This window comes from Polypterus senegalus, chromosome 1 (genome assembly GCF_016835505.1).
Source record: "Polypterus senegalus isolate Bchr_013 chromosome 1, ASM1683550v1, whole genome shotgun sequence".
Taxonomy (NCBI): Eukaryota; Metazoa; Chordata; class Cladistia; order Polypteriformes; family Polypteridae; genus Polypterus; species Polypterus senegalus.
In genome coordinates this window covers 83,890,069-83,907,377 of record NC_053154.1, presented here as the reverse complement: position 1 = coordinate 83,907,377, position 17,309 = coordinate 83,890,069, and the positions used below count along the sequence as shown (strand labels likewise).

Sequence of the window (17,309 nt, the reverse complement as noted above, 5' to 3'; positions counted from 1 at the left end):
CCCGGTCTCCAAGTTGTGGCGTGTGGGGGTGAGGTATTACCTTTAAACGTTTAAAAACGCGACCTATGTTAAAGCCACCCTATTATGTAGATTGCAACAACATTGTACTTAGACCGGTTTGAATATGTTTTAGTGTTCCATAAACCTTCGATTTGTCCATCACGCAACCATGGTGCTCCTCTTTCAAAGTCACTCATACGGTAAGGACACCAACAATCCCACTGCTTCGGCCAACCACTTAAATCCGAGCCCCACTTTGGTTTGGTTCCTCTCCTTCACCCGTATTAATTTTCCATATTGCTTTTTATAGGTCACTACCAACCTTATTCACTGTGCCCACTGTATCCTCCGGTAGCCCTAGCCTACCCAAGACGTGTTTACGGTGGTCTCTCGCGTTCAATCTTGATTTCTTTTTTTCTTTCTCTCCATCTCCGTCTCACCCTACGTTCCAATGCAGCTGCCTAACCGAGACATGACAATGACAGTTTTAACGACATGATTATGATGTGCTCTGTCTAACGACCCGTCCTCGTCAATAAAGTTGGTGTAAGGGTTAGCAGGTTTAAGCAGTATTTAACGATTAACGAGCGGGTGGGGGAGCACTGCTACGGATATAAAATGTCACTTTAGTTACGACAAGTTTTGGTAAATATATGTCAATTAAAGGGCTGATCTCAAGACTTAGTTTATGAAGTTATTTGCGTTAGAGTGATTTCGGCAGCAATCTCATCCCCTAATTTGTTGCCAATAACTTAAACCTTGAGTAGGAAAATATGAAAGGAAAATCTGATACATTTGCAGCTTGTGACTGTTGCAATACACGTAGAGAAAGCGTGTAAATCATGGCTCCTATATCTCATTTTAAAGTTGCCATTACCTATATTAATTCTACATACAGACTTCAAATAGTTTTTCCTCGTTTGTCTTTTAACTTCTGCACTCACACATTTTCTACCGTATTTCAGTCTGTGAAGGCAGCAGAAGCAGCGTGAGTCGACCAGCCTGTCTGTTGCTTTCTTTGCTTTTGAAACGCCTACAAAATTAAAATTTGATTGGGCGGATAAATAGAAGAAATTGAAAGTAAAGGTGTGCAAGGGGTGTTCCGTTTTTCTTCGGTGAATCGTTTTGCATGGGGCCTAAAAAGAAAAAAAATTGTTTGTGTAGCGTTTCTCGATATAGCCTACAATGTATTTTTTTTAGTGTCTTGATATTTCAGTCGAAACGACGATGATTATTGTTCACTCTCTTATAATGCTGCAGGCACTTTCGGTTACAAAAGGTAAGTCTTTTTACATTGTTGTTTTAGAGTTTTGATCTAGTTGGTTTGGTTTCAGTAAAAACGGCCAGCATTTATACCAGAAAATTAAAAAAATGTTTGCCGTTGTGTAACTGAGAAATCCGTAACATAATATTTCCTCCTTAAAGAAGTATGCATCGACGTTTTTGGAAAAGGAAAGCATTTCATTATGAAATAATCCAAAAGGATATGATAGTTCCTGTATTCAAGACAATAGAACACATTTTCAGATCATGGGACGAATCGGACCTTTGAGAGGGAAGATATTGTGACAAACAGACCAGTGTTGTATAAAGTACCTGAAAACCACGCTTGAGTAAAAGTACAAGATATCTTACCAGAAAATGACTTTGGTAAAAGTTAGTGTCTCCTATTAGTACTGTATATTACTTGAGTGAAAGTTTTAAAGTATCTCATATTTTCTGTACTTAAATATCAAAAGTATTTTTCTGATATTAAATGTACTTTCGTATTGGAAGGTGAAAGTAAATATTAATAATAAAAAGGCAAGCGAATTTTGAAGAATTAAATTTATTCTTCTGAGCAATTTAAAATGGAGCCTGTTTTACACGGAGGAAAACTAGGCCTTCAAAACTTCCTTCCTTCCATTCATTACTCCACCCCTCCTCTCTTCCCTCCCTCCTTTAATCTATCTCTCCATCCTTTCTTCTCTACATTCCTGAATGAGGCAGGTAGAGGTTTATTCAGCTTCAGAGATAGCTTGCACACAGCTGGGAAGGATTTTAGCAAGTCTATGTGATCTGCTGAACAGGACAAGGATTCGTCCAGTCTTGCACTTGAGGTGACTGCAGGGCAGAGAAGAAGTCATCTTCATCAGATGAACGGAGCCTAGATGGAGACAATGGTTCTTCCAAATGCTGTTTGATGTAGTCAATTCCTGAAATACAAGCAGGATGAAAATATAAATAACTGGATTAATATAATTAATAATTTAGTATTTCAGTTAGAAACAAATGAACAAAACAAAATGAATATGTAAAAACTGCAGTGTTGATGGTCTTGCTAACAAGTGGTATTCACTCAGTATCCAAAAATCAGAATATTTTGCATTTCCAACCTCCATTTCCTTATTCTTTTTCAGGGCTACACTTGCAATATTATGTATAATTGAAAATTGGGCTATCATAACCCAGCAAGTTTAAGCTGAAAATTGCCACCTGGCAATTTATAAAGATGGCAGAATTGCATTTTACATACAGTTATGCCTATACTTTTCATTCCACCATGCTACAGATTTGTTGATGTGCTGCACTGGATTGTTCTTCTACTGCTGTCTCTGGGTTAGTTACAGGTATTAACAGGCATACTCTAAGGAAAAGCTGCTCAGTTTAATCATGGAGGTCTGCAGTGGCTGAAGGTTTTCACGTTAACCAATTTCTTTAGGATGCATTTATTTACTACTAAAGCAATATGCTTTTTGGGCTTAGTTTTAGTTAAAGGGGAAATTGACAAAGGAACAACCAGCTCTCCAGCTAACATATCCATTTAAACCTGTGTATATGCATCATGAAATATTTGTGTTAATAAAATGTTTTGAAGTAAATGAGAGGGAAGGACCAAAAAGGTAAAAATCTGTTCTGGACCACATAACATATGGATAAAGTTCTAAGAAAATGACAAATCTACCTTGTGATGAAGGTTTGTGGTGGAAGAATGCAAACATTAATAAGCAAAATGATTAAATAAAAAAGTTTCATTATCTGCTAGGCTTGTCTTCTTATTACAAAACTGCTTAGAACAAAAATCTGCAGCCACTGAGGTAAATTATTAAGGACCCCTGCTTTAAGGGGGTATCCTATATCATAACTTTATCCACCAATAAACTTGCCATTTCTTGCTTTCTGACAAACTGCCAAATTGGCCCACAGATGAACACATTGTGGGTACTCACTGGCCACTTTGCCACAACCCTTGTTCTTACCTTTTCTGTTCTTACCTTTTCTTTTCTCCAGCTTCTCTCTATAAACAACTGCAATATAGAAAGAACTGTGACATCACTGGTTAAGTATTGAAGAGGTGGAAAAAACTCAAATCCTAGGAATCAACATGGTGGCATGAAATACAGTATGTCGTGCCCTTCCCATTCTATTACCCTCCCTTTCAAACTACATGGAAGTAGCAGACTTGCATTTAAATGACAGTAGCTGGCTTTATTTGCATTGATGAAGCATATTTATTGAAAATTTGGCTGAGTTGCTATAGGAAGAAGACCAACCTAATATTGATACAAGTTTAAAATCATATATGAGGACCAATCACCTTGGTTTTTATTGTAATGACTGTGGTGTGTGTCAGTGTGAAATTGAACTTTTACACTAAATAAAGTGGTAATTGTCTTCCTTTAACTAAAATTAACTTGTATGGCACCATGCTTCCTCACCTACAGGGTCAGATTAAAGTATTTTTGTGGCTGTGTCTGTGTATCTGAACACCACATCATTAATCCATCACTTACAGTGCACATTAATTAGGTTAAACAATTTCAGTTGTACCTGATGCCCATTCATACTACCTGTCTCTTGGAGCCTATAGGCACACGTACCGAAAAGGTTTTCTGCATTGAACAATCAGATGATTTGCAGTTGTGCAGGACGTTTTATGGATATTATGGCAAAGTGGCCAGGGAGTACCCATGACACCTTCATGTGGACTTATTTAGCAGTGTGTCAAAGGCATGAAATGACTAGTTTGATGGAGGATGGCAACTGGGTGATACCGGGGATCCCCATAATGCATACCTGTTTAACCTGTAACTAACTCCCACATGGCTCCTGAAGAACAGTACAATGCAGCACATTAGTTTACATCAGCGTTTTTAAACCATTAAGTATTTGCGACGCAAGTTTTCATAATAGTTTTAATTACGCCCCCTAATGTATTTTTGAAAGGAGCCCACTAATCCCAATTTGTTCTTTTTTAATTAATGATATATCATAGATGCATATTTTATTATACCTACTTAACTTTTATCGACATTTATCTAACTCTATATTTATTTTTCTATATATTTATTTTCTTTTTTTCACATCTTTGCGCCCCCCTTGAGTCAGGGACAGTCACATCATTCTCCTGTGACCATCAGTTGTGAATTTTGACATCCCTAGTGACACAATCAGACCAATCTCCGTCTTCCTCTGGCAAAATCAAACAGGTTAGGGGTAGATTTAGATGTTTGCAAATGCTGACAATCAATAAACACTGACCTGGAACTACAATTTATACAACTCGGCCACAAATAGAAAAGGAAGCTGGGGATTTTGGACCATGCAAACAGAAGAGAGGCTTTTCTGCCTGTCACATGACAACAGAATTGAAAAGAGAAAATAAAAGGGCTGATATTGCAGCTTAACCCACCAAACCTAGACTGTTTTTGCATAGGTACTATTACTGTCAGGTGGCATGTCATTGTTGTATTGCATTGTTGTAAGAATGCAGCAAGCTGGCAATATTTTGAAAAAGTGATGCTGTGATGAAAATTCTTCATGAAGTCTTGTTATTTGTCATACCCTGTGATGTCTAGTTGTGTAATCTGAAATCCTCAAGGTCATGAAACCCAACAACTGTAGACATTAAGTTTGACATCTGTAATGTGTGGCTGGCTTTATTGGTATTGAGCTGTTATTGTTTTGTTTGCAATTCTTTACAACACTACTTTAAATCAAAAGCACTTCTTCCCAATTAAGTTGAATGGATGTTGAAAATGTGAGAATTCCTGAAATTATTGCAAAAGGGATATGCCAAACTGGTGGTGAGAATAGGTAGACCACCATTACTACTGTTTTTCATTAAATTTCTTGTTGATTATCTTCCAATTAAAAATATTGTTTGTATTTCATTTTACTTAAATTATTCCGTTTCATTTTTTTCTAGAAATAAATAGTTTGGAAGAAAAGGGGAATTTTTTAATGCATAATAGAATTTTTTTTACTCATTCTCATTTATAGTGTGTGCTTGATTTAGAACCTCCTTTTTAAGTTTTGGATTTTGTGTACATTTTTACATTATTTCATAATTAAGTATTGTATCCTATTTGTGACATCATCATTTTTTGGTTTGTTTATTGATTAATCTGCAGCTTTTTGTAGCTATTTCTGAATTGTTTTGGTTATATTTTTATACCAACACTATGTCTGTTTCTGGTCACTTGATATGAAGGTAACATGGTATCTTCTGCCATCATATCATACTTATAAAAGATGGTGCTCACTTTTTGGTATCCATGTATTTGATCTAAGATGAAACATCTTTTCTTACAAGTATTTTTTGCTTTAGGAGTCAGAGGGACGGTTTTAGACCAGGGGCTGAGTAATTTTGGCTTTTTTGGGTAACATTGTGTGGTTTTGACGTTTAGTTCTTCTATTTTTGTCTCTTCCTTTCCAACTATATTCTTTTCCCAATCTATTTTATCATCTTTTGGCTCTTCATTTTCCTGAAACCACAAAAGTATCTGTGCATATAAAAAATGACAAAAGTTAGATATGATGTGTAGGCTGTTACTCTCTTCTCATCTTGCTAGTGTAATGCTGTAGGCATTAGTAAACTACAATACTGTGTTGTCATGACAAATACATTTTTCTTTAGGAAAGTGTAGTTTCCTTTTCTTTGTCAAGTATCCATCATTTTGTCTTTGAAAAATAGGTGTCAGATTTTGTGCTTCTTTATACACTTTAGATTAATTGGTTATTAAATTCTGATGTCATGTTTTCTTCATATTACTGTCATTTTAAATAATTAAAGTATTACCAACCATTTTCAGTTTTCTTGTTAAGTGACAACTGCAAGGTTAAAAGACAATCATTTTGTACTCACCCATAAAATACCCAATTAAGAGGTTTCATAAAGTTGTTCATTAATCTTTAAGATTCAAAATTGTTTTGGGAACGAGATACTCGTTCACAAGCAGTATCTAGCAATTCCAACAAAGAAATAGAATAAAATGCACAAAATAGAACTTTATGCATACCAAATTCTGTAAGGTTCAGTAATGGAAATTAGTGAAAGAATATTGAATATTGTTGTAACTAAATACGAGACAGCTTGAAAAAGTTATAAATACAATATGCAGAATTGGAAACACTCAAAATGGCAACTTGCATGTAGCAGATTTCTTTGCAGAATAGAAAATTAGCAAGTAAACACATTAGAAATAATGTATAAATTCCATGTGTTCTACTCTCAAAATGAACACTGAAACAGAAAATGAAATTAAAAGGTACAAACTGAGTGTGCATAAGTGTGTTGCACACTCCAGTAAGAAAACACGTAAATGAAGGGAAAATACTGTACAAGTATAGGATTATTTGATTTGGAGAGAAATGCGTGAGTGACAGCTGCCTGTTCAGCAGATACAGAGGGATGTTCATTCAATAAGTCTTGTGAAGACTAGAGCAGGAGGGCATTGTAGACTTTGAGAAGAAAGGATGAATAGGAGTCATATGCATTAAAGGGGAAACAAGAGAAGGGGAGGGAGGGAGAGAGAGAGAGAGAGAGAAAGAGATCAGAGACCTGAGATCTAAGGAGCAGCCCGAGACTAGTGTGTCTTGTAAATTGTTCATGCTTGTTTTTTTAATGTACTTCTGGTGGTCCATAACATTGGAAAAGTTTATCTAGGGACATCAGGCCTGCTAAAAACAGTGTTTCTTGTTATACAATGCAAAGGACTGTCCCTTGCTTGTGTGTGTGTCATTTTTAAAACTGGTCTTAGTTTAGTGATAGTAAATACCTAGCACGCCATTTACACCAGCACCAGTGAATGGTGTGTTGAGCACATTTACTTTGTCTTATGTGGTAATCCAAGTCCTGTGGGGAAATGATATGAAAACTAAAAATTTTGTACAGTGATTCTGTTTTTCTATGCATGATCTTGTAGTACATGTTGTAAGTAATAAAGGTAATGTGTAAGTATAATTGTGCAAGAGATGTTTACTGTAAATTGACAAGTAGTGAAATCTGAAATTTTCTGTCAATTTTATGTCAGCAGCACCAATTTCATAAACATGTACATGTTAAGCACCTTCAGATGATGTTTATTAAAGAAGAGCACCATATTAAATTAAAGACAAGAAAAAAAAATTGTTTAGTAAGTAGTTAGGCATTGAGACTAGGGCACTGAACAGTAAATTATGATTTTGTGATTTTAGGATAACACTGAGCAAGTCACTTTATCTGGTTTTGGTCCAACTATAAAAAATGCGTGTAAACATTCTGCTGTATCCTAATCTTGTAAGTCGCCCCATGAGTCATCAGCCAAATATACAATAATAACATCTTAATGAAAGTAAATTTACCTTAAGCCTAGAGTTGTTATTATTATTGTTAATTAATAAAATTTTACTTTCTTATATGGGTAATAAAGATAAATGATTTCAAAGATTAAGTCATAAATAAGAAGCATAGTCACTGAATGTTTTTCATTTTTTTTAATTAACATGATGCACAAAGGCTGCTTGGTTGACTCATGCCTGAACTTAAAGCTGTTGGAATGGACTTGGAATGAACTCCCTTGGGTGGGTTTGAGAATGTTATGTTGATTGAGGAAAATGATACTGTAATTACATCAGACTCCTGATGAAATTATATATCTTATTGATGTTACTTTTATTTATTTTTAACATTACCTAAAACATCATTCCTTGCTCTTTTTTTATATTAAAGTTCTCATATTTTCATTTTTTCAGCTTTTAGCTTGGACGATTTCTTTACACTGGTGTAGATTCCAATATGTTGAAGCAACTTTAATATCTGAATTTTGCATTTGCTATTACATCATAGCATGTTTAGTGTCTGAAAAGACAGGATGACTTGCCACATGAATAATGCTGGGTAGTATTGACCTAGTTTTGTTGTTGTTTTTTGTTTTTTTGCACTGTAGGAAAGATACTTCTGCATGTTTTCTGTTTACATTTTGATTTTTGAGTTTTTTTTATTTTACATTCTGAAAAATATGAACACATAGTAAATCATAGTGCTAATGGTATGTTTTTGCTTTAAGGTTTCTCTGTGTCTGGATCTGATGAACCTTTAGTGGCTGCTTTGGGTGAGGATATTATTTTGCCTTGCAATGTGGATACCCCAGTTCCTTTAGAAGAACTGGAGTTGGAGTGGATTAAGAAAGACACATCTTCTCTAGTGCATTTGTCTGTTGCTGGAGAAGACCAACCTGAATCTCAGCACAAGAGTTACAGGAACCGAACTCAGATTTTTCATGAGAACCTTTTAATTGGGGATTACTCACTGAAGCTAAAGAAGACAGAAGTGCAGGATGAAGGCAAATATAGATGTGTGGTTCATTCCAGAACTCAGTCTGAAGAAGTTATAGTGGAGCTGAAGTCAGTAGGTGAGATTGTTTTTATATGATGCAAAATTACGAGTCTTATATAATCAAGTTATGTTACATAAGGTTACATAAAGTGGCTTTCTAAACACATCCAATCCAAGAAAACAGTGGCAAGAAAAGAATATCAAGCACTTGGTGACAAAAGGTCCCTTTTCACTGATCTTTTTTGGATTTACAAATAGAAGCTTAAAAGAAAAGAAGTGAAAACCATGCAACATTCAAATGTCCTAAAATACACCACTATTTAAATATACCATGATAAAGTAATAAATGTAAAAAGCTTGAAAAATACATCCATACATACAAACATACATTTTAAAATCACATCCATAAATCACGACTGACAATTCTGTTGATGGTGGGTACTTCTAGAGAGTTTGGTCATTAAGACAGTCATGTAAATAATGTCCCATTAAGCTTAAGGTTATGTAAGCAAATTCTGGGTCAACTCACTTGCTCATTTGGATGGTTGCAAGGTTTTGAATAAGTGATCTTGGTGAGTGAGAGGGGATTAAATATTCAGATGTAACTAAACAGAGCTTCAGCAAAGGAAATATTTCTTCAAGATGTTTAATTAGGAACAGTTACCAAGGTAATGTTAACATGGAATTCAGAAGGAAAAAACATTTTCTGGTAAGTAAAACTGTGGAGACAAATTCAAACTTCATGGCGGTGATGACCGTGCTTTTAGTTGAGATAAACACTGTCAAACTAATATGACCTTCCTAGCTGTTTTCTTCCTCTAAACTATGAATACATTTCTAAGGTAAGTGATATAATTTTTCACTTAAATAGTATAGATTGAATTAATTATGATACATTTCAATGTCATTTTATCATCTTATCATTTCTTGGTAATACCAGTATGCTCATTGTCATTAGTACAAACCTCTTGTATACTGGTAGAAAGTATGTACATGCTACAAAAAACTTGAGGTAAATAAGAATGTAAAGTTTGAATTTAAGTTAAGTTGGAAAATGAGTAGGCACAGCTCATGACATCAATCAATCAATCAATCAACATTTATTTATATAGCACATATTCATACAAAAAAATGTAGCTCAAAGTGCTTTACAAAATGAATAGAAAAATAGAAGACACAATAAAAGATAAACATAAGTCAACATTAATTAACATAGAATAAGAGTAAGGTCCGATGGCCAGGGTGGACAGAAAAAACAAAAAAAAAAACTCCAAAGGGTGGAGAAAAAAATAAAATCTGTAGGGACATAGCAACATAGACAGATATTTGTATAATGTTCATCCTTGTGGCACATATACTATACTGCCCTGGTACATTTATGGTCTGGAAAATTGCAAGAGAAATGACGGTGCAATGTTTAGAGATCACCTCACCTCCTCATTGTGGCAGGAAAAGATCTTAATCAGGACCCAGACTTCAATGTCACCATAATTCAATAAAGAGTACAATGGGCAAATTTAGAATTGTTACTTAGACTATTACTGTTGATTGTAACTGTTTTCTCAGTTGTTAAGAGGTTGCCAGGGGCAGGAAAGGAATAGGACTGGCACAGCTGGGTCTTGATCTGACTCCTGTTAAGTGTCAACTAGTAACACTTAAATTGCTGTGAGGTAGTATATCTTATTTCTTAAGATGGTTTCTTGCATATAATTATTCTGCGATTTCCTTGGAGTGACAGGAACAGAAGGAGAGTTAATTGTGGAGTGGCAGAAATTCAGTGCATTCCCCCAGACCTAATAATAGTATCAAAGGAGCGTATTTTCAGCTTGGAATTGATAAGACATCGCCGCATATCTGAGGACAGACAACCAGCAACCCATCAAGTGTTTCATGTTTATTAATTAAAAGGACTATTCAGGCATGCAGAAATACATATGGCAATCAGACTGAAAGTCTTGTGGCCAGTCCTCCAACTTCTGGAGGAATTTCAGATGCTGATTCTAGTGATTCACATTTAAATGCTTATTATTTGTGCAGCAAATGCTAAGTAAAGATATGTAGTTGATGTTGCATACTTTGTCTCTCATTACTTCAGAGGCACACATGCAATAAGACTCCACATCCAAGGATTATTGTGAAAACAGAAAAATAACCAAGAAGTGATCACGTGAACTTAAAAACATTTAAAGAGAGCAAACAGGTCAGTACCAAAAGAGACAAAACAATCAGGGAAACAAAACACAAGGGCAAAATAAGAAGTTAATTTGATGGCAGAAAGGACTTCAATAAATCAAAACAAAACCTAATACTAGGGTCTTCTTTTTTGAAAGCTAACATTAGAATTTATTTAGCAGAATTCCTTTTCATTGGAACATGCATTAAAAAATGCATGTTATCATACAAAAAAACACATGTTGACGGGCTTCTTTGCTTACATATATCACGACTAAAATACATTTGAAATTAACATTAAAAAAATTTGTACTAATATTTACATTGTAAAAGTATGAATTTGTGAATAAGGATTTAGATTTATTTACATTAATAGTGTTTTAATTTTAGTAAAATGCATAAGGTCAAAAACATTTCCATGTGTTTTTGTTCTGTTGAATATTTGTACACATTTTACGCATGTGTAAATATAGTGCTTTTTAAGTTACATTGACTCTGGTTAACATCCCGTAACTTTCTCACTTTCTTTGAAACTAATTTTACTTTTACAGCTTTTACTTCCTTGTAAATGAAAGTGTAGTCATTTTGTCAAGAATTCACTATCAACTTAAGTTCAGATTCTATGATGTTCCAAATGTTGAGAAAATTAGCATGGGATCTCTAAGTGTGCCTGTGTGTGGATTTTCACATCCTAAAATTACAACTTTCATTGAAAAATGATGTGTTTTTTGTGTTATATAGAACTCCTTGATGACTACATCCTATCAAAGGGTAGAACATTTTAGAACAAATACTTTCAGGGATATTTGACCTGAACACCAATACCTATGTACAACTATAATTTTAGGAAAAATTCTTCAAAGAAGTTGCATCATGTTCGTCTTATTACAGGCTCTATGTCTATCGTTTTTGGTCTGATTTTGTCCAGTATTTATCCCTATAATCTTCAAAAATGGTTTGAAATTGAAATGAAATGAAATGAAAATTGCAGTAGAAATTGTTTAACTGGTATTTTTGCATTGTGCTCTGTTTAGTCATAGGATTAGGGCTATTAATTTATAACATTTTTGTATGAGTAGTTTTTGAGATACATACTGTACATTTTTTAATATACATGAACACGCACACAAAAGCATTCACAAGCATGCGCATGTACAAATGCATGTACACAAACACACTCAAATATATAAGCGAAGATAGCTAACAGCTTGTCTGATTCATAGCACATCCTGGATGATGAAGGGAAAGAAATTAATACATAAACACACACATAACTAGATCTGTAAGGGTCCATAAGGAGAGAGGCATTAAGCCACATCTATACCAAGCTGTCTGACTATGCAGCTTGTTTAGTTATATGACCCGAAGTGTGTACTGTAGTTTCAAATTAAATATTATATAAGTTGTTTATTTGATTCCATTTCGGGTTCATTTTACTCTACTTTATTTGTGTACCTAATAAATATTGTATAAGTTGATATACTTTATTCTATATTAGTATGCAGTACAGCTCTGTTGAGTAATTTCCAGCTGTATCACTAAAGTGTAATTTACATGGAAGTACTGTAAATCTTTGATTTAATAACAACACACAAAAGTATGACAAAGAAAACCTTTAGTTGACCGACACTATCAATCTCACAACACCATTACACATGTAGAAATCTACAAAAATCCCATCTCTCCACAGGAGAGAATACATTAACATATTTGAATCTAAACATTTAACATATACATAATAAGAAACATAACAAAATTATAGTTAATGTGCTAACAGTATGGACCATTTCATGCTGATTTTCTTTGCCTGCTTAAAACATTTTTCTGGTGACTATGGGTATTATAAAAGAGTCAGAACCAAACACGCTGAAAAGATATTAAGTAACTATGTGGCCAAATGGTGTTTTAGATAACAAACAAGTATATTTAAAATCTGTTTGATTTATTTCTACACATTATGAAAGTCAGAATTAAGCATTGTGCAACATTTGTTGTGTCTACAGAGTACAGTGAAGTTCTTGTATTTCCAGCCAATATACAACGTGTTGCCACTCTACGGTCTTGTGATAAACAAAAATGTTATAAAACGCATAAAAGAAAATACAAATTACCTTGGTTTGTTTGGTGATTACGAGTTGGCATTGCCCTCAGTCAAATATTTACAGGTTTGTAATTTGCTGTACTGATTCTTGTTGCTGTAAGACTGTGTTTTCTATACATTACTACATTCATTTGACCTACATTATTACTATTACTAGTCAGGCCTTTCACCTGAAGATACCAGTGCCCAGACAAATCTGTGAAAATAAAAACCTTCTTCTAAGGATTATTGCTGGTATTTAGAAATGGACTCTTCACTTCTACTGGCAATTTGTTAATGAGCCCAAAATTCTACTCGTGTGATTGCTTCATTGGTGTACTTTATCTGTGTATTGATTCTGTGTCTCACTGCTGGCAGACTTACATGTTTTAGTACACAATTTTTACAACACTGCTGGCAGCTTTTGTTCCATGTGTGAAATAATCACATGTTCATTGAATGTTCAACTGTGGGAGAAAAAATGAAAGTGACATAGAGTGGAAATGGCAAGCAGCAATGAAACCCGAAAGGGTTAGCTCAACATTTCATAATTTTATAGATTAAGGTTTAGTTATATAAAAAGGAATTTTTTCCTTTACAAAGGTAATCTTAATAAAGCCTTCCTCTTTTTTTTCCCTTTTTCTAGAGCGACTTTTGGTAACAGGTACAAATGGCCCTCTTTTTGTTTATGCTGGTGGTGAGATAGTTTTGAACTGCTTTGTAAATACACACATCCCTATTGAGAAGCTTGAAGTTCAGTGGGTAAAGACTGAAGATGGTTCTGAAACACTGGTGCATCTCTTTGTCGAAGGGGAGGATCAACCGGAATCTCAAAATCAGCTCTATAAGGGCCGAACTGAGCTGTCCAATGAATCACTTGGAGATGGAAATTTCTCTTTAAAACTGAAGAGTGTGGGCATAAAAGACAAAGGAATTTATAAATGTAAAGTGCACACTAATACAGAATCAGCAGTGACAACTATTGAGCTTGATGTCGGTAAGAGCAAATCTTTAACTACACAGTAATACTTTAATTTTCATGTTTTTGATATTCCATGCAGTACAATTCTATGTTTCTGTGTGCTGTTTTGACAGATTTGAACACTCTTCATATAAATTCAGACTGAAACTTTGGTAGATATCTCAAAAGACAATTCATTTGTTATACTTAATTTGAGAAATTTGTGATTTATGTTGCTTTAATAAATCTTTCATAATTATTTAAAAAAATGTAATGCTCTGATCTGTAATTTTTGTATACACCTTTTTTTTTGCTTACAACTAGCTTGCTTGTTTCTATTGAATCCATAGTAAATTACTGATCTTTCAGATTCTTTTAAAGAAGCAGATTATAACACCCACCTGGACCAAGTTTTGATTTTAATCAGAATACCCTGGAAGCTGGCAGTACAGTGCACTACTGCGCTGTCAAGCCTGACTCAAAATCTCTTTCTCAGAAGAGGGTTTTTATAACAGAATGTGAATTTGACTAAATAATCAGGTTGTTATCTACATTTGTACATCAAACAGAATTATATTGCTGCCACATTCCTGAAATTGTGCAATGACTCTTTGAATAAACATTGACACATCAAAGGATTGATACATCCTAATAGAGACAGTTCCATACATCAAATGGTTAAATTAAATTACTGTTTCACAGGAGACTTCTAAAGCCAATGTTTCTTGCAAAATGCCTTTCCTTACCTACATTTATACACTATTTTGTTTCATTACCACAGTGGTAATGGTGACACTTTGGGGTAGGTGGAAGTGTTCTTGTGAGGATTTGTTTATATATATTTATATATATATATATATATATATATATATATATATATATATATATATATATATTTATATATATATATATAACATGCATGGTTTATTTCAAAATCTTGATTCTGTTAAATAAATAAGTAAATTATAAACAACAATAACACTTTTGTTTCGCAGGGCCTTCTGTGCTGCATATCTTTTTATATGTTTTCTCTATTGGTTCTCTTCTGATTGGACTGGGAACTGTGATCCAAGCAGGTTGTTATTTATTTAGAAAAAGTAAGTAATTCATTTAGAGTTGTGTGTATTTATAATGTTACATATAGTAAAATATCTTCTATAATACTATATAAAATTAACACTGCATGAACCACTTGATTTTTTTTCAGTCTAAATAATATCTCAACAGTTTATTTAGACAATTCTCCATATCCAGTAGAAGGATTATAAATACTGTATGAGGAGTGCAGTACATGTAACTAATAACTATTACTGTATAACTAATTCAGCAAGTAAATAATCTTAAGATGTATTAGATAATGAGTATTATTTATCTTGCTGATATTGCCAGAAGGTGCTGAGGTATCAAAAAGCTGCTAATATAAGGGACAACTTTAAGTTGCCACAGGGCAGTATTAAACCCCAAAGAAAGCCTTCACAGTAGGTAGAAAGGCTAAACTGGCAAGAGGAGAGGTTCTCTGCCTGCTAGTGTGAAAACACAGGGGCTGCCTGCAAGTGGTGTTCTTTGTATGTGTATAGCATGCTACATACGGGTAACAGGCAGAGTCGCCAGCACAAGTAAGAAGAGCTGGAACCTGGTTGTGTCATGGAGAAAAGTTCTCCATATTGAAAAAAGGCAGTCTTGGAGCTCAGATGGAAGTGCAGTAAAACCTTTAGTGCACATGTAACAAAGAGACTTGGCCATAGCGCAAGTGCTTAAAGTAGAAAGTGCATTGGTTTATATTTAATTTCTTATCATCTATGCAAAATACTCTTCTCCTTCCAGTCCTTCCCACCATTCCCTAAGGTCCATGACTTGACCAAAACTGGCCATCATTACTTCATACCATGTGCAGGTGTACCCATCCTTTTATTGAAACATATTCAGTGATGAATTGCACAAATTAATTCGAAGCCAGGAAGACTCATATATGGGATACTGGGCAGATCAAAAGAAAGTTACTTGATGTACAGTGTGGTGGATGGCTGGAGCCCTTACCTGGCAAGGATTGGACAATGGAAGGACCCGGGGAGAGAGCTTTTTCAGGACATTATCTCCCTCGGACCTTTATAGGGCAGCCCCCTTGACTTGCAGAGGGGCCACAGGTTTGGAGCATGGAGCTCAACCCAGATGGAGCCCGTGGCCACCACCAGGGGCGCCTGGATGTTAACTGAGCCCTGTTTGGCAACACTTCTGCGACACCTGAAAGGACAAAGAGAGGAAGAGAAAGAAGAGAAGAAAAAGTGTGCTCGGTGCTTTACTGTACTGTATTGTGGGGAGCGAGGAAAAGCATTGCCCCACATAAATGAAACACGTGTGCTGGACTAAAACTTGGGTCCACAACATGCATCTCTCAAGGTTAAAGTTTTAAGCAGCTGCATTTGACTTTTCATTACATCATGCTGGTGTTCATGCAAAGTTAAGCACCTTTTCATTATGCTTAATAACAAAAGCTATATTTTTACTTATTACTCTGTAAAAATAATTTTATATTAATTAAAACATACAATAGTCGGAAGAATGTACTGTAAGAAGCTGTAGGTCAAGCAGGCAGCACATAGTACCAAGTTGGAATATACAGGGGGTCCTCGGGTTACAACATTTCGACATACGTTTTGAGTTTACAACGCTCACTCCCATAAAAACTTAAAAAAAATTGAGATGTGAGATGGAATAAAGGTAAGGATTTTTTTTTACACTTAACCTTTTCTGTTACTACAGTACAGTGTACAGTACAGTATATTTATGTCATTTTCCTTTTTCTGTGGCTTAGTTGTGTTTTAATGTTCTAGATTATGATTTTGCAAATGTGTTAGGATAGGTTGTGTTTCAACTTACACCAAAATTCGGATTACATCACTGTTGTAGGAACGGAAGGGTAGGACCCAATTGTATAGGACAGTGCTGTCCTTTAAAGTCAACATGTGGCCTAGGAACACTTTGAACTGAGGGTAACAAAAGGTTTAGGTTTGCAGACATACAAGGAAACGCAAAAACAAAATAGTACTAGCATGATGTCTGTAGAGAAAGAATATTATTTCCCTTGACTCCTGAAATTCTAGGGAATTACACCCAAACTTAATGTTTACAATTAATCAGGATGCAACTCAAAATAAAAAAATAATTAAACAATAAAGAGTGTTACAGCAGCCTACTAAGGAGACAACCTAACTTAAGTTAAAAGCAGAATGTCGTTTAGTTTAAAGACAACTGCAGAAGCTTTTTCCTGCCACTCACAAAATATATTATTTTGCAGTAATTATTGATTGTGTTATTTTACAATAGTACACTATTGTGCTACTAGAATTGTGTTATAAGAATTATCTGAGAGATACATTTTCAGGATATGGCAAATAGATGAAAGTGTTGGAGTTATCAAATGAACAAGAATAAATATAACAGATGTGATTATATTTTACATGAATATTACAATAAACAGTACACCATCCATTTTCAAGTACAAATTTATTGTCATATAT

At 34.6% G+C, this 17,309-nt stretch overlaps 1 protein-coding gene across 3 annotated transcripts in view; it reads left to right on the top strand.

Moving 5' to 3' along the window:
- The first annotated feature begins 1,055 nt into the window (after positions 1 to 1,055).
- LOC120528341 overlaps positions 1,056 to 17,309 on the top strand; it is a 173,048-nt gene continuing 156,794 nt past the window's right edge. For 2 of the 3 annotated variants that reach the window (XM_039752496.1, XM_039752479.1), the window contains exons 1-4: positions 1,057 to 1,279; positions 8,310 to 8,654; positions 13,477 to 13,827; positions 14,787 to 14,888. In XM_039752496.1, the coding sequence (XP_039608430.1) occupies positions 1,228 to 1,279; positions 8,310 to 8,654; positions 13,477 to 13,827; positions 14,787 to 14,888 (850 nt within the window). In that variant the 5' untranslated portion in view covers positions 1,057 to 1,227. Of the gene's footprint in view, positions 1,280 to 8,309; positions 8,655 to 13,476; positions 13,828 to 14,786; positions 14,889 to 17,309 lie in introns of all 3 variants that reach the window. The other variant, XM_039752487.1, reaches the window with a different exon arrangement.